Source organism: Pararge aegeria, chromosome 23 (genome assembly GCF_905163445.1).
Source record: "Pararge aegeria chromosome 23, ilParAegt1.1, whole genome shotgun sequence".
NCBI classification, from domain to species: Eukaryota; Metazoa; Arthropoda; class Insecta; order Lepidoptera; family Nymphalidae; genus Pararge; species Pararge aegeria.
In genome coordinates this window covers 10,757,386-10,780,135 of record NC_053202.1, presented here as the reverse complement: position 1 = coordinate 10,780,135, position 22,750 = coordinate 10,757,386, and the positions used below count along the sequence as shown (strand labels likewise).

General features: G+C 37.0%; 1 protein-coding gene across 1 annotated transcript; it reads left to right on the top strand.

Moving 5' to 3' along the window:
• Nucleotides 1-54: 54 nt before the first annotated feature.
• Nucleotides 55-4,383, top strand: LOC120634267 (cell growth-regulating nucleolar protein). The gene is made up of 4 exons (XM_039904756.1): nucleotides 55-224; nucleotides 415-548; nucleotides 1,600-2,300; nucleotides 3,647-4,383. Exons 2-4 carry the CDS (start codon nucleotides 421-423, stop codon nucleotides 4,123-4,125), a joined length of 1,308 nt encoding a protein of 435 aa, XP_039760690.1. The 5' UTR covers nucleotides 55-224; nucleotides 415-420; the 3' UTR covers nucleotides 4,126-4,383.
• The last annotated feature ends 18,367 nt before the right edge of the window (nucleotides 4,384-22,750 follow it).

The following is a 22,750-nucleotide window of genomic DNA, read 5'->3' as shown; positions in this document are numbered from 1 at the left end:
TAAAGTCCAAAGGCTCCAAACATGGGTAATAATAAAAAAAAACTACAAATGAGAGTTGACTTCTATCAATTCATGTCAACGCCCTGGTGTCACAAACAGATGTCAATTTCATAAAAAATCTATTCTAAATTTTTTGGCGAAGCGTGTTTTGATCTTTTGATACTTGTTTGTTTATTGGCACGTGTTTGAAAAATACTTTTGACCTGTTGGAATAAAATTCATAGGTATGTTCATTTACAGCATATATTTTTATGTAGTTACATTTGTATACTCTTATGCCCTTTCTCTTTTAGAGATGGCGTGAAACTACGCATCGCGATTATAAATTTATTTTGTAGCTTCCTAACCAAAAAAATTATTGTCTCCGGACGCAATAGCCTATTTATATTTTATAATTCAATATGTTTCATGCAGGAGATAATGGTCGTGTTTACATGCGGTCACTGTGGGGAGTCTGTTCAGAAGCCTAAAGTGGAAAAACATTATTTAACTAAATGCAGGAACAAGAATCCCAACGTTTCGTGTATGGACTGTTTTAAGGATTTTCTGTGAGTATATCGCAAATTCTATAAATACTTCAACCTCGACTTAGTCCAGTCCATCGGCCGGTATGACATCATTCACAGCAGATGAATTCATCATCCATCATCATCACAAGTACTTGACAATTTATGGCCATATCACAATCACAATGTCCGGGAATTGAACCCAGGACATGGTTATCCAAACAGTTGTTTTTAACTACTGTTTGTTAACTTGTATCTGTATCTAAGAACTTGGTTGTTTTTCATTTTTACTAACTCTTGCCTCAGAGTTCTCCATAGTGCTTTCAAAGCTGTGTAAAGTCTGTTCTTTGCCATAGTTCTGGACTGCAGCCAAAACAAAGCTCATTCTGAGAGGAGATCCGTTCTCTGTAATGGGTCTGTTAGGGATCAATGTTATATCACTTGTCATATCCATCCATTACCGTCCCATTACACAGGCAGGGCAGGGCACAGGGCTCTTCCTACGAAAAGAAGAATTCAAGTAGTCCACCATACTGGCTTATTGTAAATTGGTGGACTTCACACCCCTTTGGGAACATTATGCAGAACCCTGAGACAGTTTTCCTCACAATGTTTAGCTTCACCGTTAAAGCAAGTGGTATTTAAATTACTAAGACACACATAACTTAGAAAAATTAGTGGTGCATGCTGGGATTCCTGGCCCCCCAAAAGTGAAGCCGAAGGCCACTGGGCTATCACAGCTTCAATAATGCTGATGCTATTGCTACAAATATGTTATCAAAAGCAGTTTATTATTATTATTTTAAGCCTAGTTACAGAGTAAAGAAGCAATTACACTATAACCCATCCCATTTTAGGGCAAAGGCCTTCCCTAGTTTCTTGTTGGTTTGGTAATCTGGAGCAGTTCTGTGCCACGGCAAAAGCAGATAGTTACACAAATATAAATCAATTCCAAGTAGAAACTTACCAGCATAAAACAATCTTCCTTTTAACAAAGAGTGTCATATACTGGAAATAACTAAAAGTTACATTATTTTTAGCAAATAAAAAATTGCAGTCTTAACAACTAATATAATATTTGTTTTGTTTACAGAGGCAATGATTATGAGGCTCATACAAAATGTATTACTGAGGAAGAACGTTATTCAGGCAAGGGCTTCGTTCCTAAGGAGAAGAAAGGAGAAAAGAAACAAAATGTCTGGGTGGACATGATACAATCTGTACTTGATGAGCAAGAAAACGCATCCAGTAACGTGTTAAGGATCATAGAAACCATAAGTAAACACAACAACACACCCAGGAAGAAACCGAAATTCGTTAACTTTGTTAAAAATGTTTGCGGGAGTAAAACAAATATTAAAGACATTGACCAGGCATGGGAGGTAATTTCGGTTAAATTAACCGAATTGTCCAATCTGACTGCTCAGAATGTTCTTAAGAAAAAAGAGGAAAAGGCAGAGTCAGCTAAAGAGGCCACTGTTGATGAAAAAAAGCAAAATGGTCATGCCACTGATGGTACTGTAGAAAATGGTAAAGCAATTAATGGAGAAGGTACACAAAATGGAAAAGAAATTAATGGAGCATCAGATGACCAAGAAGATGAAGAAAATAAGATAGTACAAAATGGAGGGGATAAATCTGAGCAGAAACTTTCCAAGAAACAAAGAAAAGAAGAGAAGAAGCGTAGAAAATATGAAGCAGAACTGCAAAGTGTTGAAGCAGCGCCGGAACAACCTCAGGAGGAGGAAACTGAAGTGCTTGCAGTGAAGAAGGGCAAGAAGAATAAGAACAAAGGTAAACATGTTCTTTTTTGTATCTTAACTAGTTTACATAAATGCTGCTTTGAGTAATATTATAGTTTTTAAAGAACAATGGCGATTTCTTATATACATATTACCTAGTTAACTAGTGCAGCCCAAGGCGGAGCGCACTTGCCTAGAAGATGCCTATTCACTCTTAATTTGAAGGTACTCATATTGTAGGTACTGGGGAAAATGGAAGCTGGAAGGGCATTCCAGATCATTGTACACATGTACTTTTACATAATCATTTTAATCACAAAAAAAAGATATTGATATTTTAATATTTTAATATTTTAATGTTATATTAGTTTAGAAAGTAGGTTAGGTAGTTTACACAAGATTTACATATTAAAGCACAACCAGAGTGCAAGCGCAGGTTGTTCAATCAAGTTTGTTGGCAATGTGAGGTTAAAGATAAATAAAACAGAAGACTAGGAAAACACAATGACCAACCAAACGTGTGATTAATATATAGATAGTAAGCAAGTCGGCGAGTATGCAATTTGTATTTTGTTTACCAACATGGCGTTGTTCCTTAGTGTTGCTATACTAGTTTATTTCAATTTCAACTAATACATAATACAAGCAAACGCTTTGCATTAGGTATTGAGTAAGTTTTTTCTGGTAAAGCAAACTTTTTTCATAATATCCTCGTATACATGTAAAGAAAACCTCTTTTCTCGAGTTTGTATCAAACCTACCTAAAACCTAACCTAAAATAACTAAACTAACCTAAAACCAAAGTTCCCAGTGATATTTACAGTCATAAGTGACCTTTAAATATCTATATAAGAGTTTGCTTTATTAACTCCTCATTCGCAAATTATTTTTTTATTATTTTCTACCAACAAATACTTAAAAAATAGGTGAACTAAATTTTTTTCTTAAGTGGCAACTCTATAGCTGAACCAAACATGTATTTTATTAAATAATAGTTAATTTATTTTATATTTTAACCTCGGCTTATACATGTAAAACTAATTTCGTATAAAATAAAAACTAAATATATTGCTAACTTTTGTATAGCTCATATTTGTAGACGCCTCCAACAATATTCAGGTTAAAGAATAATGGCAAGATGCCATTTTTCTTTAAAAATACATAATATACAAACAAAACCCCTACCAAATAAATACGATATTTGCTCCAAGTGTAAGTAAAAACACTAAAAAGATAAAAAATAATAAAATTGGAAATCTGAATAGTACAATTTTTAGGCATTATAATAATATTATAATTACACACAATTACATCAATTACACATTTCATCTTATAATATAAGATAGTGTTTAAAATTTTGGAATTATGGATCTGATAATGTATGTTGTTTGTTTAAAGGTGACAATACACATTTACAAGAAAAGGTCAACGAACAAGAGGAAATTGATAAGAACAAGAAACGTAAACGACAAGACACCGTCAACATTCCAGAAGTGCAGCAAAATGATGTTGACAACATCGAAAATATTCCAGTGAAAGAAAAAACTATCAAGAAAAAGCTGAGAAAGGACAGCAAACATGAGGCTGACGAAAGCATTTGCCTTCACGACCAAAACGTTGCCAAAAGTGAAAATGAAGTTGCTGAAAATGGTGGAAATGATGGGAAATTTAATTGGCATGAAGTAATCATTTCTCTTTTGCAGAAAAAAGGCAATGAATTGCCGTTCAAGCGTTTACAGAAAAAGGTATTGGGTGAATATTCAGAATATACAGGGTGTGAAGTTGACGATCGCATTGCTGACAAATTCATCAAGAAGTTAAGAAGCGCACCTAAAGTAAGAGTTGATAAGAACAGAGTACTATTACTGGACGAATAAATGTTGTATGTATATATTGTGTTTATTAAAGTTGATCGCACATCTATCTAGAGGCGTCGTACTTACCGCAAAATCGAATGGTATGTGTTGACCTCATTGTTTGCACTGAAATTCCCTCCTTCGGACTCTATCCGAATTTTAGAACCAACTGAATTAAACGGATATTTTTAAAGCAAATTAGCTTTAAAAAAAACGTGTGCGCCGTCACGGGACGCCTGGCAGATGTGAAACATCGAAATTGTTTTTTGTATGTAATTGAAGATATTGCATAATGAAAAGATAAAGCATTACAAATTTATGCCACAAATTAAAAAAAAATACAACCAAATAGATAATCACTCCTTTTTGTAATAATAACTGTTTCCTTACAAAATTTATATTCATTTTTATTGTTCTTTACGAGATACAAAAATTCAATCATATAGCGGCATGTGTCGCCACGCCAAAAGTCAGGTTTACCCTCCGCCTCCGCCTACAGATGTTTCACATCCAAAGTTTTTTTTTCGTCAATCAGGTGAGGTGAAGTTCATCATACGCCGTCTTTCATCTTCAAATTGAAGCTTGAAGGTTTGCTAGTGCTATTGATGGATGTTGCTCTGCTCTTGATTTCCGATTAGCCACAGCATAGCTAAATATCAGTTCTCCACTCCCTTTTTACTATAGAACCATTTCTTTTTCTGTTTCCGTCAATCTAGTTCGCTACTACGCGTTTATTTTCCCTATAAAGATATTATAACTTATAATATTATTGCGATTTATGACTAAGTCAAGAGCTAAGTTTTTATTACTATTTATTTAATACTTATTTATGTTACCCGCGCATTCGGCCACAATTTATTAATTTTTTTTATAAGTCTTGATTCAGGATGTTAAAGAAAGAAAAAAAAAAATCTCACAGTAACAATTCTGAATTTTGTGATGATAGTGCCAAATTTTTACTGCTAGATTTGTTTAGTTGCTGAGTAACGAAGTTACAACACTAGCGTTTCATAATATATGTATGTTATGATATGATAATACTTGTTACGAATGCAAACAGTGCTTTAGTTATTATACAAATATAGTCAGAGATTGTTATAGGTACTTTTAGACCTTCAAGAAAAATAAAAATGCGCAAAATTCGGCGCTTACGCCACTTGCTTCTGCATATATGTGCGATCAACTTAATATTGAAATTTTTTGTAAGGACTGAGTTGTAAGACGATTTATTATGAACTGCAATTACTTGCACTGCCCAAATGTTTTTGCTGTATCTTTTTCTTTTTAAATAGTTTATAGGCTCTTAACGGAGCTAACTGCTGTATTATTAAAGTTTCAATAACTGTAATAATAACAAAGTAACCACAAATATATTACTGTAGTTTTAATTAATTGCCTTTAGCATCTTGTCGATCTCAATGGCGCAGTGGAGCGCGCTTTGGACTTAAAATTAAAAAAGAGGTCCCGTGTTAGATTCCCGGGTTTTTTGTCTGGTCTGGCCCCTCAGCTATGGCCGTGGCTAGTTTCCACCCCATTTCTGAATTTTCTCTGGTCTGGCCTGGGTGTGGCTAGTTTCCATCCCACCAGCAAAGACGTGCGTAAGTTATCTAATCAACCCATTACCGGTCCACTACAGAGCACGGTTCCACATAAGAAGGGGCTAAGGCCGTAGTCCACCACGCTGGCCGAGTATGGATTGGTGGACTTTGAGATTTTTTTTTTGACAATACACATCGCCATCTAGCCCCAAAGTAAGCGTAGCTTTTATTATGAGTAAAAAGATGCCGGATGAATATTTTTATAAATTGTATACATACATACTTAGAATATACATATAAACACCCAGACACTGAGAAACATTCATGCTCGTCACACAAAAATTTTCCGGTAGTGGGAATCGAATCCACGGCCTTGGGCTCAGAAAGCAGGGTCGCTACAAACTGCGCCAAACAGTATGTAGACTCTCAGGCATGCAGGTATTCCACTACAAGTCAGCCCCTGACTGCAATCTCACTTGATGGTAAGTGATTATGTAGACTAAGGCTCAGGCTCCCAATCGGTTTCTACTCGACATCGCACTGGAACGCTACATCGCTTAGCGGCACTTCTTTACGGTAGTTGTGTATCAAGCCGCAGCTGAAGCCAGCCTGCCCAGATCGGAGAAAATACAGAAATTATAAATCCCAAATTGCCCATAGCCGGGAAACGAACCTGGGATCTCTGGCTTAAAACCCGCAGCGCTCCCCGTTGCGCCATTGAGGAGAGGTATTTATTTATTTATTAGCCATTCAAGGTAAACAAACAGTACTATTACACATACAAGTAATGCCGTATTTTTATATCACATAAACCATTCAAGTTTTCACTCCTTAGTTATACATATACGATAACATTAGCCACAATTGCTTAGGAATACCTACTAAGCGATAATTAAACAAAAAAAAGTATAAAAAAAAAACTTTAAAGCTTATATTACTTATTTTGCCATAATAAATTGCCTAAAAGTGCCAATTTCGACCTAAAAATTTCCATCTCACAATATTTGCTGTTGGAAGCATTGCACGCACGAGATTAACAATGGCAATAGCAGTATGGCAGTTATATTCAATCTATACTTATAGGTATACTGCTACTGCTATTGTCTTACTGCTATTGTCATACTGCTATTGTCTTAGACTGTAATCCACTACGCTGGCCAAGTGCGTGCTCAGGCATGCAGAAAACCTCGCGATGTTTTCCTTCACCGTTAAAGCAAGTGATATTTCATTGCTTAAAACGAACCTATCTGAGATTTAGAGTTGGTTTTTTTGCTCGAAAACGACTTCTCGATTGCGGGAGTCAGAATCAGAACTAAATTTATTTTTGACGGCCGATTGGCGCAGTGGGCAGCGACCCTGAATCCAAGGCTGTGGGTTCGAGTCCCACGGGAAAATGTTTGTGCGATTAACATGAATGTTTTTCAGTGTCTGGGTTTTTATCTGTATATTAATGTATTTACGTATATTATTCGTGAAAATATTCATCAGGCATCAGCTACCTTAGTACCCATTACACAAGCTACGCTTACTTTGGGGCTAGATGGCCTCATGTATATTGTCAAAGTATACCTTATTATTATTATCAATTAAACGAAATTGAAGGCTAAGGGACAAAAAAAGAAAAACTCAAACTGAAGAAAACTCTGAAGATAAGGTCACAATTTTTGTATTGTCATTTTTTATACTCCAAATACAATAAGGGCTGGTGTTGTAGCATTCGTTAAAACTGGTCACATTTGGAATGAGCTGGTTAAGATAGTGACGATGCTAACATTGTTCTTATATTTGAACGATACCAAAGGACCACAATATATAGTTTTCTTATATTTGGACGATACCTACCAAAGGAGTACGATAACGAAGGCCCCTTCGTGCCCCGGGTTCCTTTCCCATTCAAACCCCCGGGGTCGTGCTAGAACGGCAATTTTCTGTTTATTTTTCATACAATGATTTTATTAGTTAAATTTTAATAATTTTGCCTTGGTTTTTTTTATGTAGAGAAGGAAATAAACAAACCTACAAAAATCTATGTATTATCAATAAAACTCACACAAATTGTATTCTAAAGCTTAGTTACCCCGTTCCATCCCCGGTACCTTCTATCATAATCATATCATATCATATCAACCCATTTCATGGCACGGACCCCCTTCCACAATGACAAGTGTTCGAGGTCGTAGTCCACCACACTGGCCCAGTGCGGATTGGTGGGTTCCCCTTTTTTTTATTCAACTACAAGTTAGCCCTTGACTGCAATCTCAACTGGTGTTAAGTGATGCAGTCTAAGATGGTAGCGGGTTAACCTGTTATGGTAGTCATACCCCTTATCGGTTTCCACGCGACATCACATCGGAACATTAAATCGCTTAGTGGCACGTTTCGGTAGGGTGGTAACTAGCCACGGCCAAAGCCTCTCACCAGACCAGACCAGAGAAAATTCAGAATTTATAAATTCCTATATTGCCCTGCCGGGAATCGAACCCGGGAACTCCTACTTAAATTCTCAGCGCTCACCGTTGCGCCAGAGAGGTCGTCAAAACCTTCCGTTATTATCAGAAATTGTAAGACCATGAAGTCGTGACCGACTGTTTTTTAAATCCAATAAGTATCTGTACCTATTAAAAACCAATGAATAATAAATAGACAAAAGCAATGATGAATAGTGGCTTGGTATTTGGTTTTTAAATCACAATCCAACAATGTCTTTAGGCTTGCCAAAACTACTCAATTAATCTTACTTTATAAATGTGGAACACGGATAATGTCGGCGCGCTGATGAAAGGAATGATTAATGGCTTTGCTTTAATGCCGGGGTTTTTGTCTGTGGCTGATGATCCACAGACACATTACACTTATAAGGTCTATACCATAGACGTAAATCAGTTATTATAATCCATAGTAATAAGTAGTTATAGAGTTCTTTTGCATTTTGAGCAATAAAATATCACTTGTTTCAACTGTGAAGGAAAAATTGTGAGGAAACGTGCATACCTGAGGGTTCTCCATAATGTTCTCAAAGGCGCGTGAAGTCCAATTTAACAATTATTCATTGTAAAGTCAACATCTCCTGAGGATGCTCCGGTTTCGGAGCGAAACGTGCGTAGAGGGTATATTGCCGAAGATCTGTTTGGTGTGGAGTATAAGGATTGAAGAAATTATAAATTACATCACACAGATTCTCCTGCTTTTCGCGGAGTATAGCAAATTAAGCTTAATTTTGATAATACGCGTGAAGTCCGACAATCCGCACTGGGTCAGCGTGGCGGACTAGGGCCACGAAGTCCTTCTCCGCCGCGGCAGCGCGGCGGTAAAGGACTTCGTCCCATCTAGTGACCCGATTGTAGTTGCAGGCGGCGTTGCAACCACTGAAGAGGGCCATCGCCCTGTTCAGATACCCTGAGACGGGGATTCCGAGGACGTCTTCGGATCGACCATACATACAATCCCCAAAGATTTATGGTTTGACTTCGGTCCCTGAGCACAATTAGCCGCACGGAGGAAGATCTTCCTATTGTTACGCTCGAGCATCACCATAGCTCCCGTAAAATGATTAGAGCGTTCTGCTGCATGCAAGTTTCCTCATGATGTTTTCCTTTACCGTTAGTTCAATTGATATTAAATGGCTCATTGATTTGAAAACTTGCCGAGGTTAGAACTCGGACACCGCAAGGAAAGGCCGAGTCCTTATTACTAGTCTATCAACGCTTCATCAATCTATCGCTAAAAATGCTACGCTAACTTCTGTTCTTCTGCAAATAGGTTACAGGTTTTTCATGATGTTTTCCTTCACTGTTAGTTTCAGTGATATTAAATTGCTCATTGCTCCGAAAACTTGTCGGGGCTCGAACTCGGAACCCCGCAAGGGAAACCGGAGTCCTTATCACTAGTCTATAAACGCTTCATCAATCTATTGCTAAAAATGCTACGCTAACACCACGGCCAGTCCAGTAGTGGACTGTTAAAGTCTATCGATTGATAAACGAAATAGAAATTTAATAAAAAAATGATAGCCGGTCGTCGACATAGAACACTTTAGGAATGACTGCAAAATAACTCGATAAAAAATGAACGGCATTTTTTATTTCCGCCTTCCCGACCTGTCGCTAACTACTCTCATCGTAAAAATAGATTGCTGGAATATTGCCTCGAAATAGACTTTACTAGGTAAATTTTTAGGGTTCCTTTATCAAAAAAGGCTAGGGTGTGGATCACATGCATTCGTAGCCTTTTAATAACATCAAACATGGCATATCTAGTTATACAGTGTTTAAATATTGGATAAAAGCAGGCGTTTCTTTGCGGAATTCCATGATATATTATGAAATTTAAGAATAGAATAGAATAGAAAAACTTAATTGCAACACAACACAATAGGAAAAATACAAGGAAAACAGTAATAGTGCTTAGTGCTAGGGCACAAAGGCGGCCTTATCACTAAAAGTGATCTTTTAAAGGCAACCTGAGCGTACGAAGCCGATAAAAAAGTGGAAAGTGGTTAGTGCATAAAGTATGTTACAAAAAAAAAAAATTACATACTACATTTACATATTAACTACAAAAATACCTACATAAATTTATACATACTGTAATAGATATTTATGATATATATTTATGCTATTATAAACTTACATAATACTCAATTACATAGAAAAGTAATAATTTTTTAAGCGATGTTTAAACAGGTGAATGGTTTCGGAATGACGTATTTCCCAGGGGGAAATGCGTCATTTCGAAGCTTAATTTAAGCTAAATTTGCTGTGGTGTAATTTATAACTTCTTGAATCCTTATACAGCAAACAATTCTTCGGCAATATACCCTCTACGTACGTTTCGCTCCGAGAAATGAATAATTGTTAAGATAATATTTAAATAATTGTTGTTTTCAAATATTGGATAGAAGCAGGCGTTACTTTGCGTAAATCCATAGTATATTATGAAAATTAAGCTTAATTTGCTATTTTGAGGTTCTGTCATTTGCAGTGTGACGAAACACTGCATAACTATTTCAACGTTATGGCACGTTTAAAGTGGTGGAAGTTTTTGGGTTTCGTCAATGAAGAAATTTCCACTACCAGTGCCTGATTAAGCATGCGAGGGGCAAATTCTTTAAAAGAGCCCTTGATCTACTATAGGTTTTTAAGTATTGTTGTGTATATATATAGATTGTGGCCTGTATTAAAGATAATGTATTGAAATTAAACTGATTGCTGGTTAACTAGGATATTTATTTTGTTATAAAGTTTAGTAAATGCACTGAGACTGCCGATGCGTGAATGGTAGTGTCGGCCACGTAAGTCGCGCTCGCGGGCCGCCCCCCGCAGAGCCCGCGACCCGCGGACCGGTTTCGATGCATACAAGTGGGCATCGAACAAGTATAAAGTAGTAAAAATACAATTCAATACTCAATACGTATCTTAAATACGTATAAACGTATCTTAAATACAATACGTATTTGCTATCTATAGCCAGTCGGGCAGAGATGAGTGGTATTAAATATGCGGGGCCCGTAGCAATGCTACTCTTGCTACGTTGTTAATCCGGCTCTGTGCACTACGCTATCTACACAACACTACACTAAAAACCGCATTTTCTCAAGAATAAAATGATAACTTTGCCCTCAATTTAATAAATAAATAAATAAATATACTACCACAATACACACCGCCATCTACCCCCAAAGTAAGCAGTAAGTATAAAAATAATATTTTTATGAATAATAATATACATAAATAATTAGAATATACATATAAACACCCAGACACTGACAAACATTCATGCTCATCACACAAACATTTTTCAGTTGTGGGAATCGAACCCACGGCCCAGGGCTCAGAAAGCACGGTCGATGCAAACTATGGTCGATGAGCGTCATATTTTTTGTAACTAATAAATTCAATAAATGGCGGATCATTTTGTTAAACAAACAGACAAATTGACAAATTGAAATTTCGTGCGTACCATCCTGGAATAGCTCATAGGCTTTTTTTTAAATCCCGGAAAAGCAAATGCCTTTTTGAGATAGGCATAGTTAAAATATTAGCAAGCTGCATATGCTTTATATGCATATGCTGCATAAGTTTGTTTGATCGAACGCCCTAATCTCAGAAAATGCTGTTTCGATTTTTTTTTTTTAATTTTTTTGTATCAATTAAGGCTATATAACATCACGCTACGACCAATGGCAACCATTATTGGTGAGAAAAAAAAATCCTTTTTGAGAGCGTGTGAACATACGACTACTTTTTGAAGTTGATTCATTCGCGGACGAAGTCGCGCGGGTACGCTGGTATGCTATAAAATGACGCAGAGATGTAACTACCTACTGATATAATAAACACGATAATATAACCTTCTCAGGCGGCGAATTGCCTATAAACACGACTTGACTGTTTTATTATGATTACTTACGTATTTTTTGTTATCTATTTAATCCACGCAAAATTTCCGTTCCCTAAGTCCATTCTATGATGACAATGCATTTTACTGTCAACCTACGGAGAGGTACACTACGTATGTCCGTTCTTATAGTATTAATTAAGTGACCAAGTTTGACGGCCAATAGGCGCAGTGGGAAGCGACCCTGCTTTCTGAGTCCAAGGCTGTGGGTTTTATACCCACAAATGTAAAATTTTTGTGTGATGAACATGAATGTTTTTCAGTGTGTGTCTGTTTATCTATAGAGTACAATTATTTCTGTATATTATTAAAAAAATGTGGGAATCGAACCCACGGCCTTGGACTCAGAAAGCAGGGTCGCTGCCAACTGCGCCAATCAGCTGCGAAACATATGCAGGTACTTCCCCGGAAGACCTATAACCAGAAGCCCACTCAATACTTCATTAATAGGTTAATCCTAGAAGGCACTAACGGGTAAAAGCACCAAATTTAATAAAGCAGTAAATTTACCTACATAAAAGTAATTCGAATTTGTATACAGCGCTGTTAAGTAGGTCAAAACTGGGTCAAACTTGGTTACGTTTTGAGCATTAAATCATCTGCAAATAAGTCGTAAAGGTCTGAGGATAGGTGGGAAGACAACTTCATTTTTTTATACTAGATAGACTTGACCTATCATGCCTGACGTAAAGCCATTGCGCCCCATCTTATACCGCATCATTATGCGTTGGGGCGCGCTTGCCTACAAAATGCCTATTCACTCTTGCCTTGAAAGCATTCAAGTATGAATCAGGAAACACCGAAACCGGAAGAGCATTCCAAACCTTAGCAGTCCGTATCAGAAACGTAGATGAAAAACGCATCGTGCGTGTAGTCTGTATGTCAACCACATAAGGATGCCATCGTTTACGGCGTTTCGCCGTTCTGTGGAAGAATGTTGCCGGAGGAATAAGGTTATGAAGTTCCTGAGCACACTAGCCAAAGTATATCCTGTAATAAAACGCCAGGCAGGCAACATTACGTCGTTGCTGTAAGCTGTGTAGTTTCGCCTGAGTTGCTTCGTTGCTGATGACTCTCTAAGGCTTCAGTCTGGTACTTGGCAGAGCACTCATACAGGTGAATACAGTATTCCATGCTAGTTCGGATGGATTGGATGGAAGCAGGCGTTATTTTGCGGAAATCCATGATATATTATGAAAATTAAGCTTACTTTGCCATACTCCGCGAAAAGCAGTAGATTCTGTATGGTGTAATTTATAATTCCTTTAATCCTTATACTCCACACCAGAGAGACTCTACGCATGTTTCGCTCCGAAACCGGAGCTACGGACCCCAATTCTGCGAAAGCGTGACCAAGCTAGCGTGTTTTAGGTGTGCGTGTCTACAACTAATTTTCTCTTTTGTCTTTCCCTTTTGCGAAGAAGTACCTACTACCTTTTTTATTTGTTGACGGGGGGGTCTTCTTAAAAGATACCCGATTTTCTGCGGGAGAATTTGGGTTATATGGTGATTATATACTACTACTAGCTACTAGCCACTAAAACCCCCTCGGTAGCCAGCCTCAATAGATATTGGGAGGCTCCGGGATCTCCAAGGAACGCCCTGATGCCTCCCTTGCACAACACGTGTAGCTCGTTCCGGGAAGATTGATGATTCCAAGTACCTAGGTGTTAAAACTCCGTGACAACTCAGCGCAGTGGCGTACATTGGGTTTCTTACCAGGGTATGCATACAGCAGGAAAATTGCATAAAACGGCAAAAAGCCTCGAATACGAGATATATATAAATTTTAGGGAAGCCAGTGCTCGTCCGGGAGGTTACAACTATATACAACCGGTTCCCCGGGCGTCTAACAAAGCCAACAAGATGGACATGCCGTGGTTGTTTTTAGTTTGGGTAAACCCCTTTAGTTGCGGGAGTCCCACATAACCTTCGCACTGCCCAAGGGTTGGAGGTAGGAATAAAGCTTTTCAACGACCCTTAAAAACAGGGCAGTCATTGCTTTTGTGCATGTATAAGGTGTGATAACCTCAATATAAATTTGACCTAATGCAGCGAAGCTATTTTGGTCGTGTTCCAGCGGTCCCACCGCATTTCGAGAATTAGCCTGGCATGTGGAAATGTTTGCCACAGCAGCCACACAATGCGGTTCGTGTGCTCGATTGCGATTAAATCTTTACTAAGAGTAGAAAGAGATAGCTTATCTCATATCGCTACTTAATACTTTTGTGTGTCGAAATCATTCCATCTTCAGTAAGAGTAGAATGAGAAAGCTCATCTCATATCCCTAGTTAATACTTTTGTGTGTCGAAATCATTCCATCTTCAGTAAGAGTAGAATGAGAAAGCTCTTCTCATATCCCTAGTTAATACTTTTGTGCGTCGAAATCATTCCATCTACAGTAAGAGTAGAATGAGAAAGCTCATCTCATATCGCTAGTTAATACTTTTGTGTGTCGAAATCATTCCATCTTCAGTAAGAGTAGAATGAGAAAGCTTATCTCATATCGCTAGTTAATACTTTTGGGTGTCGAAATCATTCCATATCACTCTTCTCTTCTCTCTCTCTTCTGCAACCTACCTCACTTCTGTAGGTTTCTTTTACGCCATTGGTTGTCTGGAAAATATCGTTAAGTAGCGATAAGGCCGGTAAATTATAACATGCATAGTTTTGACATACGTTTATTATATCTTCCGTTTTCATATTGTGTAACTACAATAACATAATAATATTACTAGCTGTCCTCTGCGATTTCACCTGCTTTTATTAGATCTTAATGTTATGTTGGCCACCTGGGCATCTTATTAAGTAATTAATTATAAATAAGTCCAGTAATATGATTTTTTGATTATCTCCTAAACAATGCACATAAGATTTTCTTGATAGTAAGTTAACTCTTTTTTTGTAAAAAGAAGTAAAATTAACAGTAAAAATGACAGTAAATTTTTTTTTTTACATAAGCGTTATTTTGGCTTTTTTATGAGATGGGAAATCCGGCTCGGTTTCTATGCGACATCGTTCCAGAATGCTACGTATTTGTCGGTAGGATCCCAGAACCTTAAAGAAACAACAATTCCAACAACTCCGATATACTTACACGTTTGACGTAACGTTTACCGTTCACGCATCGCACGTATCAGAATCTCTTAAAAAGGATATTTTTTGCAGTTTTTGCCCGACATTCCAATATAAATGAATCCTAGCTAGATCGATTTATCGCCCCCGAAACCCCCTGTATACTACATTTCATGAAAATCGTTGGAGCCGATTCCGAGATTCCAATTACATATATATATATATTTATCGATAAAACACGAATAAAATGACATTTTCTAAAAAATAATCCCAGCTAGATCGTTGGAGCCGATTCCGAGATACCAATTATATATATATATATAGAGTAGCTCGTTTAGAGATATAAGATAAGATTTCTGAATTTTCTCTGTCCTGGTCTCATGGCTAGTTACCACCCTACCGACAAAGACGTGCCGCTAAGCGATTTAGCATTCCGGTACGATGTCGCGTTGACACTGACGAACCTGTCACTTTGCCAGTTATAGGTAACTATAACTGGCAAAGTGACAGGTTAGTCCACTAACATCATCAATTACGACTTTAGTGGAGTTAAAAAAAAAGTTATAATAATCGTTCAAAATCGAATCCGACCCGAAATAAAGCAGTGTGGGTGGGTTTATACTGTAAAACACTCCTATGCCCAGACTGAGAAATGTGAAATCAGTTCATTATTAATTAGATAAACTTGGCTAATCCTAATTATTCCTAAACCTTTAATTAATTATTTTTTGCCTTTCTCACTTTTAATTAAAGGGTGGTATAATTACTTGTGAATAATTACAAAGTGGAATAACCGAGTCAGTTTACTGTTTCAATTTCTGAAAGGGTCGTTCTCAGACGCAGAGTTCTAGAGAGAATGAGCCGCCACGTGCTGGTCAACCTAAGTATGCCCATCGGGCTAGCACAGCTACTAGAAAGGATACCCGTCAAGTTTTTTTTCGAGACATTTAGAACCCATATAGTTTTAGGTGCAGTGCAGTTATCACCATCATCACGCAATGGCTTTTTATATGTAGGTACGTAGTAAAAGAGAGTCCTTTAATCGACCTAATTGAACAAAGTCAAACGGCCAATAGGGCCGCTGCTTGCTTGAGGACATTGGTTTTCGCAAAAAAACGGATCGCCTTTCTGTTCATTCCCATTTTCTAAGGAGTTACTAAACTTCAGTTTTACATCACGTCCAAAGTTGATTACAGACGTTCGTATTTTCAAAAGGAAATTCTCCGTGCTTTAAGCTGGCGAATTTAAAAAGAAAACCGGCATTTACAATGGCCTCAATACTAAGTAGATTTATTCGACGGTATAAATTACGCTTGGTATTAAATCAATAATGTACGACCGAAACCCTGTAGCCTGTAAAAGTCGTAGTTTTCATGGATCTAAACAATAAACTTTTATAACTCCATACAAATGTGTCAAGTTCCATAATGTAGACATACATTGTGGTTCTCTGGCCGAATTCCGGAGATCAATACAATTAGCTTTAAGTAAAGTATATTAATTTAATTTATTTTTTATTATAAACTTTTTAGGCATGAATTGTTTTTTATCAGTGTCCTATTTGAATTACTAATACTATTTCTTTATATTATGCTTGTATTCAATCATATTATTATGTTCATTTAATTTACTTTTTCTTAATTTTTTATAGTCAAGTTAGCTTTTTATGGTAACACAAAAAATCAGTAAATTTATTTGATATCTTTCAAATTTATTTGATGGCCTGAATGAAAATTTAGACATTGCCTACACTGGACACTTTTATCTTGTTTGTGTAGTTGAAAGCTAGTTTAACACTATTTATTTGCATGCGGAGTTTACCTAAAAGTAGCTGAACATTTTGTCTTCATACTGTGTAAGCTAGTTTAAATTGTTTTTTTTGTAATCTACCAACCAAAAAAAAAAAAAGTTTAACTCTAAAGTTAGGTTAGTACAATTAGAGCTATTTGTGGCAGAGCTCGTCCGAGTAAGTATCAGCCCACAGTAGAATGAGAAGGGTTTACGCATTCCCAGGCCTTCTAGAATATTATGAAGACCTCTAAGTAAGCAGGTTTTCTCACCATCAAGGCAAGCGATATTTAAACTCTGAAAAGTAAGAGATGCGTGCCGGATCGGATTAAGTCCTCGAAAGGGAGGCTGAAATTAATTATAATATTATACTACAAAAAAGGAAGGATTGGGGTTCCAAGGTGCTGGAATGGCAGCCCCGCACTGGTAAGCGCAGCGTTGGTCGACCCCCAACGAGGTGGACAGACGACATAAGCGCGTCGTAGGTAGCCGCTGGATCCAAGCGGCACATGACCGTGGAATTTGGAACTCCCTACAAAAGACCTACATCCAACAGTGGACATATATCACATATATCATATATATATTCCACATATATCACATCCTACATCCGTCGTATATGATGATGATGATTATTCTACAATTACAAACAAGTAATGTCAATTTTGCACAATATTTTAATTTCCAAGAATTCATTACAAATAAATAATAAATAAATAAATGCTTTTAATTCAGGCTAAATACCCATATGACAAAAAATTAGAAATTTTGAAAGTCTTCTCGACAAGCCAAGTCTACAGTTTTTTTCATGAAATTATCATATGGATGTGTATTACAAATCAATTCTTCACCGGATAGTTATAATCTTCGAGTGAAACACTTGTATAAGTAGACGCAGATCAGGAAGTGAGATTTAAGTTCAAGAACGTAATGAGCCCACTGCTGATAAAGTTAGCAGATAAGCTTAAAAGCCCATCAGAGATCGCTTATCGTGTTACCCGGCGACCGCAATCGTTTACGTAAATGCGGCCGTGAGAAGATTTGCTGCGAAATGCACAATAATTCCCCTGTTTGTTTACAGGCAATTTACTTTCTTCGATCGAAAGTTTTTATTGGTTTGAGTATTACCAGAGCTTTTTGTGACAGAGCTCGTCCGGGAAAGTACTGTCACCATGCTTATTTCTACCGCTAAGCAGCATTGTTGCAATGCTGTGTTCCAGTCTGAAGGGCGTGGTTATAATAATAATAAATAAATATACTACGACCATACACATCGCCATCTAGCCCCAAAGTAAGCGTAGCTTGTGTTATGGTTACTAAGATGACTGATGAATATTTTTATGAATTATATATACATAAATACTTAGAAAATACATATAACACCCAGACACGGAAAAACACTTATGCTCATCACACAAACATTTTCCAGTTGTGGGAATCGGACCCACGGCCTTGGACTAAGAAAGCAGGGTCGCCCACTGGGCCAGTCGGCCGTCTAATCGGCCATGGTTGCCGGTGATCACATGGCACATGAAGCTACGCCTCAAATTTAAGGACACAGGGCGTCATGTTGCAGGACGTGTTCCTTGCATGCCCTGTTAAGTGTTACTCTGTTTATATGCGATGGTTTTCCCCCAGCCGGGCCATCGGCTTGGTCAATTATTACCTACTATAAAAAAATATGTCCACCAATCCGCACTCTATCAGCGTGGTGGACTACGGCCTTATCTCTTTCTCATTGTGGGAGGAGATCCTTGCTCTATAGTGGGACGGTGATGTGATGATGATAACAAAATTAAGATTTTTTTCATGGTCTGGTCTGGTTTTGACTGTTGCTAGTTACCACCCAACAAAGACGTGTCTTGTAGTAAGATGTCGCGTAGAAAGCGATTAGGGATATGAGTTTAATATAGCTACCATACTCCCTAACAGGTTATCCAACCTATCATCTTAGACTGCATCATGACCTACCTCAAGGTGAGATTGCCGTCAAGGGCTCATTAGTAGTCGATTAAAAAATGAAATAAAGAAAAGTCGTTTTCACTGGCAATTTACTATAAAACCATGTATAATCGACGGTATTTATTGGTTTGAATGTTTCATTATTAAAAATTTACAAAAAAACCCATCCTCCGCCTGCGATGCATTTGAATGGCAAAACAAACGGCGGTCAGGTCTCCAGAGTGAGGAAACTCATTACAGTATTGTAATGATGCCATTTCAAGGTGTACTGCCTTCTGTATCCGACCCTTGATCCACTCACCAAGCGAAAGCTTCTTAAGATGTTGGTGAAGCTTTTGCGCGGGAAGACCATTGACTGAAACGACTATCGGAACAATAACGGTCGACTCAACACTCCACATGGCGGTAATCTCGTGAGCCAAGAAGGTCGAAGTATGTAGTAATGTCAACAATTATTGCACAGCGCACTGATCGATCGACTATTACAGCAAATAGACCTGATGTCTAGTAGCTGTAATATGCCTGTCAGTGATAAAAATACGAATATTTCATTTTTACAATACGACAATTTGGGAATTAATAATTTCTGAACTTTCTCTGGTCTGGTCTGGTGGGCTTCGACCGTGGCTAGTCTGACATTATAGTATAAAACAGGTCATTTCTAACAAAACATTGAGCCATTGAGAAATTAAAATCAACAAAATCGAAGAACAACGGTTATTTAATCAAAAAAACTAATTAAAGGAACACAGTTGTAAGTAGATCAGGCGTTCATAAAATTGGACAGAAGTCGGTTTACGGCATCTCTTGAGATTTACGCCTCCCATTTATTCGACGAACACTTTTATTGGACTTCGTAATTGTACGGAAGTGTTTGTTTTTATTTCATTCTCTAAATATATCCGAATAGATTAGAAGGCTTAACTAGATGGCGTCACAAGGTCCTCAAGGTCCATCGCGCTAGCTAAGTTTTCAATGCAAGCATGTATACAACTTCAAAAGATGAACGGTTGGACCTGACCCCCGCAGCACGAGCACTGCTTCGAAGGTAGATCCTCCTATGGTTACAGTCGAGCTCATCACCAGACCTCCCATACAGTTTGTATTAGTATAAGTCAAATTACTGTATAGGTTCAAATTCAAATTCAATTTCAAAATTTCTTTATTCATGTAAGCCTTTCACAGGCACTTCAGAAGCGTTCATACATAAATGTTTACATAATTGTAAGGGGATGGTGATAACTTCGTTCGCCAACTTAAACCTAAAGCTACGAGGGTTCCAAACGCGCCCTGGTCTAAGAAAAGCCCACAACAAACTTAGCCGGGTAAATTTTTTTCTGATATCACCATCTCACAGTAAATTTATATTAAGTGTTACAGTTACTTTATAAAGTGGGTAAATAATTAAATTTTTTGATAACTATAAATTCATATTTGCCAGATATTTGTGTTCATGACATTGAGTTTGTGGGTATTTTGATATAAATACGACTGCATTATCGATGCACCGCAGTCCTACATGGACTCGAACGATGCAAAGATACCTCCCGGTGTCTTAGTCGTTTATCATAAGCTATGAGCTTTTTATCGTTTAAGTAATTCTTAGTATTATAATAGGATTTTTCTGCAAGCTTACGTTTTGTATAAACTTTGAACTTATTGAGAGACATCTCAAAGATTTCATTTGGTAATCTTAATATATATAAATCTCCTGTCACGATGTTTGTCCGCAATGGACTCCTAAAATACTTAACCGATTTTAAATTAAATTGGCACACCGTGAGCAGTCTGGTCCAACTTAAGAGATAGGATAGCTTATATCTTTAATTATAGTCGCAATTTTATTTTATTGCAATTTATTTGTCTATAATTAATTGACAGTCACATGTTATATATATTTATATATACTACTATACTCATTTAAGGCTTAGCGATACTGAATACTTTAAAAACAAAATCAAACGCAGACGAAGTCGTGGGCAACAGCTAGTTTGCTATAAAATAATTTACACTTGCCCTTGAATGAATTTGCAATTTTGTGTAGCCTAGTAAACTGCACAACGAGTTTATTTTTGCTTCTAATATTTGTATTGTTACAGTCCATTTTCTTTTTATTTTTCTTTACATTTTTATGGATATATGTAGCAACATACATAAAACATTTGAGTTTTTTATGAATGCTACTACAATAAATTGCTTGGTTACTATTTTTTTTTGTAAAGTAGGTCAAAAGTGCCATCTGTGGGCCGCCTAGTTGAATAAAGTTATTTTTACTTTCACTTTGACTTTGATGACTCAGACCTATAATATTGCTGATATAGTCAAATATATGACGATGAAGCGGTAAAAAAACACCCATATTTTTGTGTGTGGGTTAAAGAATAACAAGAATATATAATTTGAGTAACATTATAATTTCGTAAGGGCCTTGTTTTCGATCCAGGAGCCTGAGGGCGGGTAATATATTAACATGAAAAGTTCAAAGCAAAGATTTCAACATACTTAATAACACAGGATGTTAGCTACGTTATCTTATTTATTTGAGAAAGGAAAAAAATGTTAAGTGTCTATATTATGAAAATTAAGCTCAATTTGCTGTAGGTACTCCGCGAAAAGCAACAGAATCTGTATGGTGTAATTTATAATTTCCTCAATCCTTTATTATACTCCACACCAAACAGATCTTCGGCAATGTACCCACACGTATGATAAAAAAGCTTTGGCATGAATTGCACGTTTCGCTACAAACCGGAGCATTCTCAGGAGATGTTGACTTTACAATGAATAATTGTTAAGACTAAACAATTATGATGAGAATGCTTTTCGCAGAGTATAGCAAATTAAGCTTAATTTTCATAATATATCATGGATTTCCGCAAAGTAACGCATGCTTCTATCCAATATATTAATCTTGTCTAACAAACGTTAGGCATTAGAGTCCAGAACAAATAGTGCGTTGTAGAATAGAATAGAATAGAATAACTTTATTGCAACACAACAAAAAAAAAAGGAAAGTACAAGGAAAACAGTAATAGTAGTTAGTGCTAGGGTGCAAAGGCGGCCTTATCACTAAAAGTGATCTTTTTAAGGCAACCTGAGCGTAAGAAGCCGACAAAAGAGTGGAAAATGGATGGTGCATAAAGTAAGTTACATAAAGTAAGTAAAAAAAAATAAAGAAATGTAATATACACTTACATGAACATACATACTACATTTACATATTAACTACACAAATACCAACATAAATTTATATATACTATGATAGATATATGTGATATATATTTATGCTATTATAAACTTACATACTACTCAATTACATAGATAAGTAATAATAAGTTGTAGTGCGATGCGGCGGCGTAGCGTAACGCTGTGTCGTTTTCTGAGATATATTTTAATGACATACTAAAAAAACAAATACTTGGGAACTAATGGATAAAAATTATACCGAGAAGAACTGCGGTTAACTGTTTTAAATTGTATGGAGTAAACCATACTTTTCTTAAAGAAGCTACCATGCTTTGAAATACGAATGCATACGGTATGTTTGGTTTTTTTCATGATACAAAACTACTCGTATCGTGTTTTTTACTGTAACAAGAACTAATTTAAGGTCTTAAAAATGTCATATATTTTTTCCAATGAATAAGCCAACATTTCAAAGAGTAAACCTCTTAACGATTTCGTAAGTCTCTTAACGAGGTGAAGTCTTAGCTTCACCTTAAAGCGTTGCGTTGCATCGCAGGTGTGGCTGCAACCCGTTGTTTCCGTTTCCGGCGACACATCACGCAAAGGCACTTGTCTCACCGGCAACGATTAACGAGTAACGAGTAGAGCTAGAACTAGAAACGAGTTAGCAAGACGCGGGGAGCGAGTGCGTAGTTCCGATA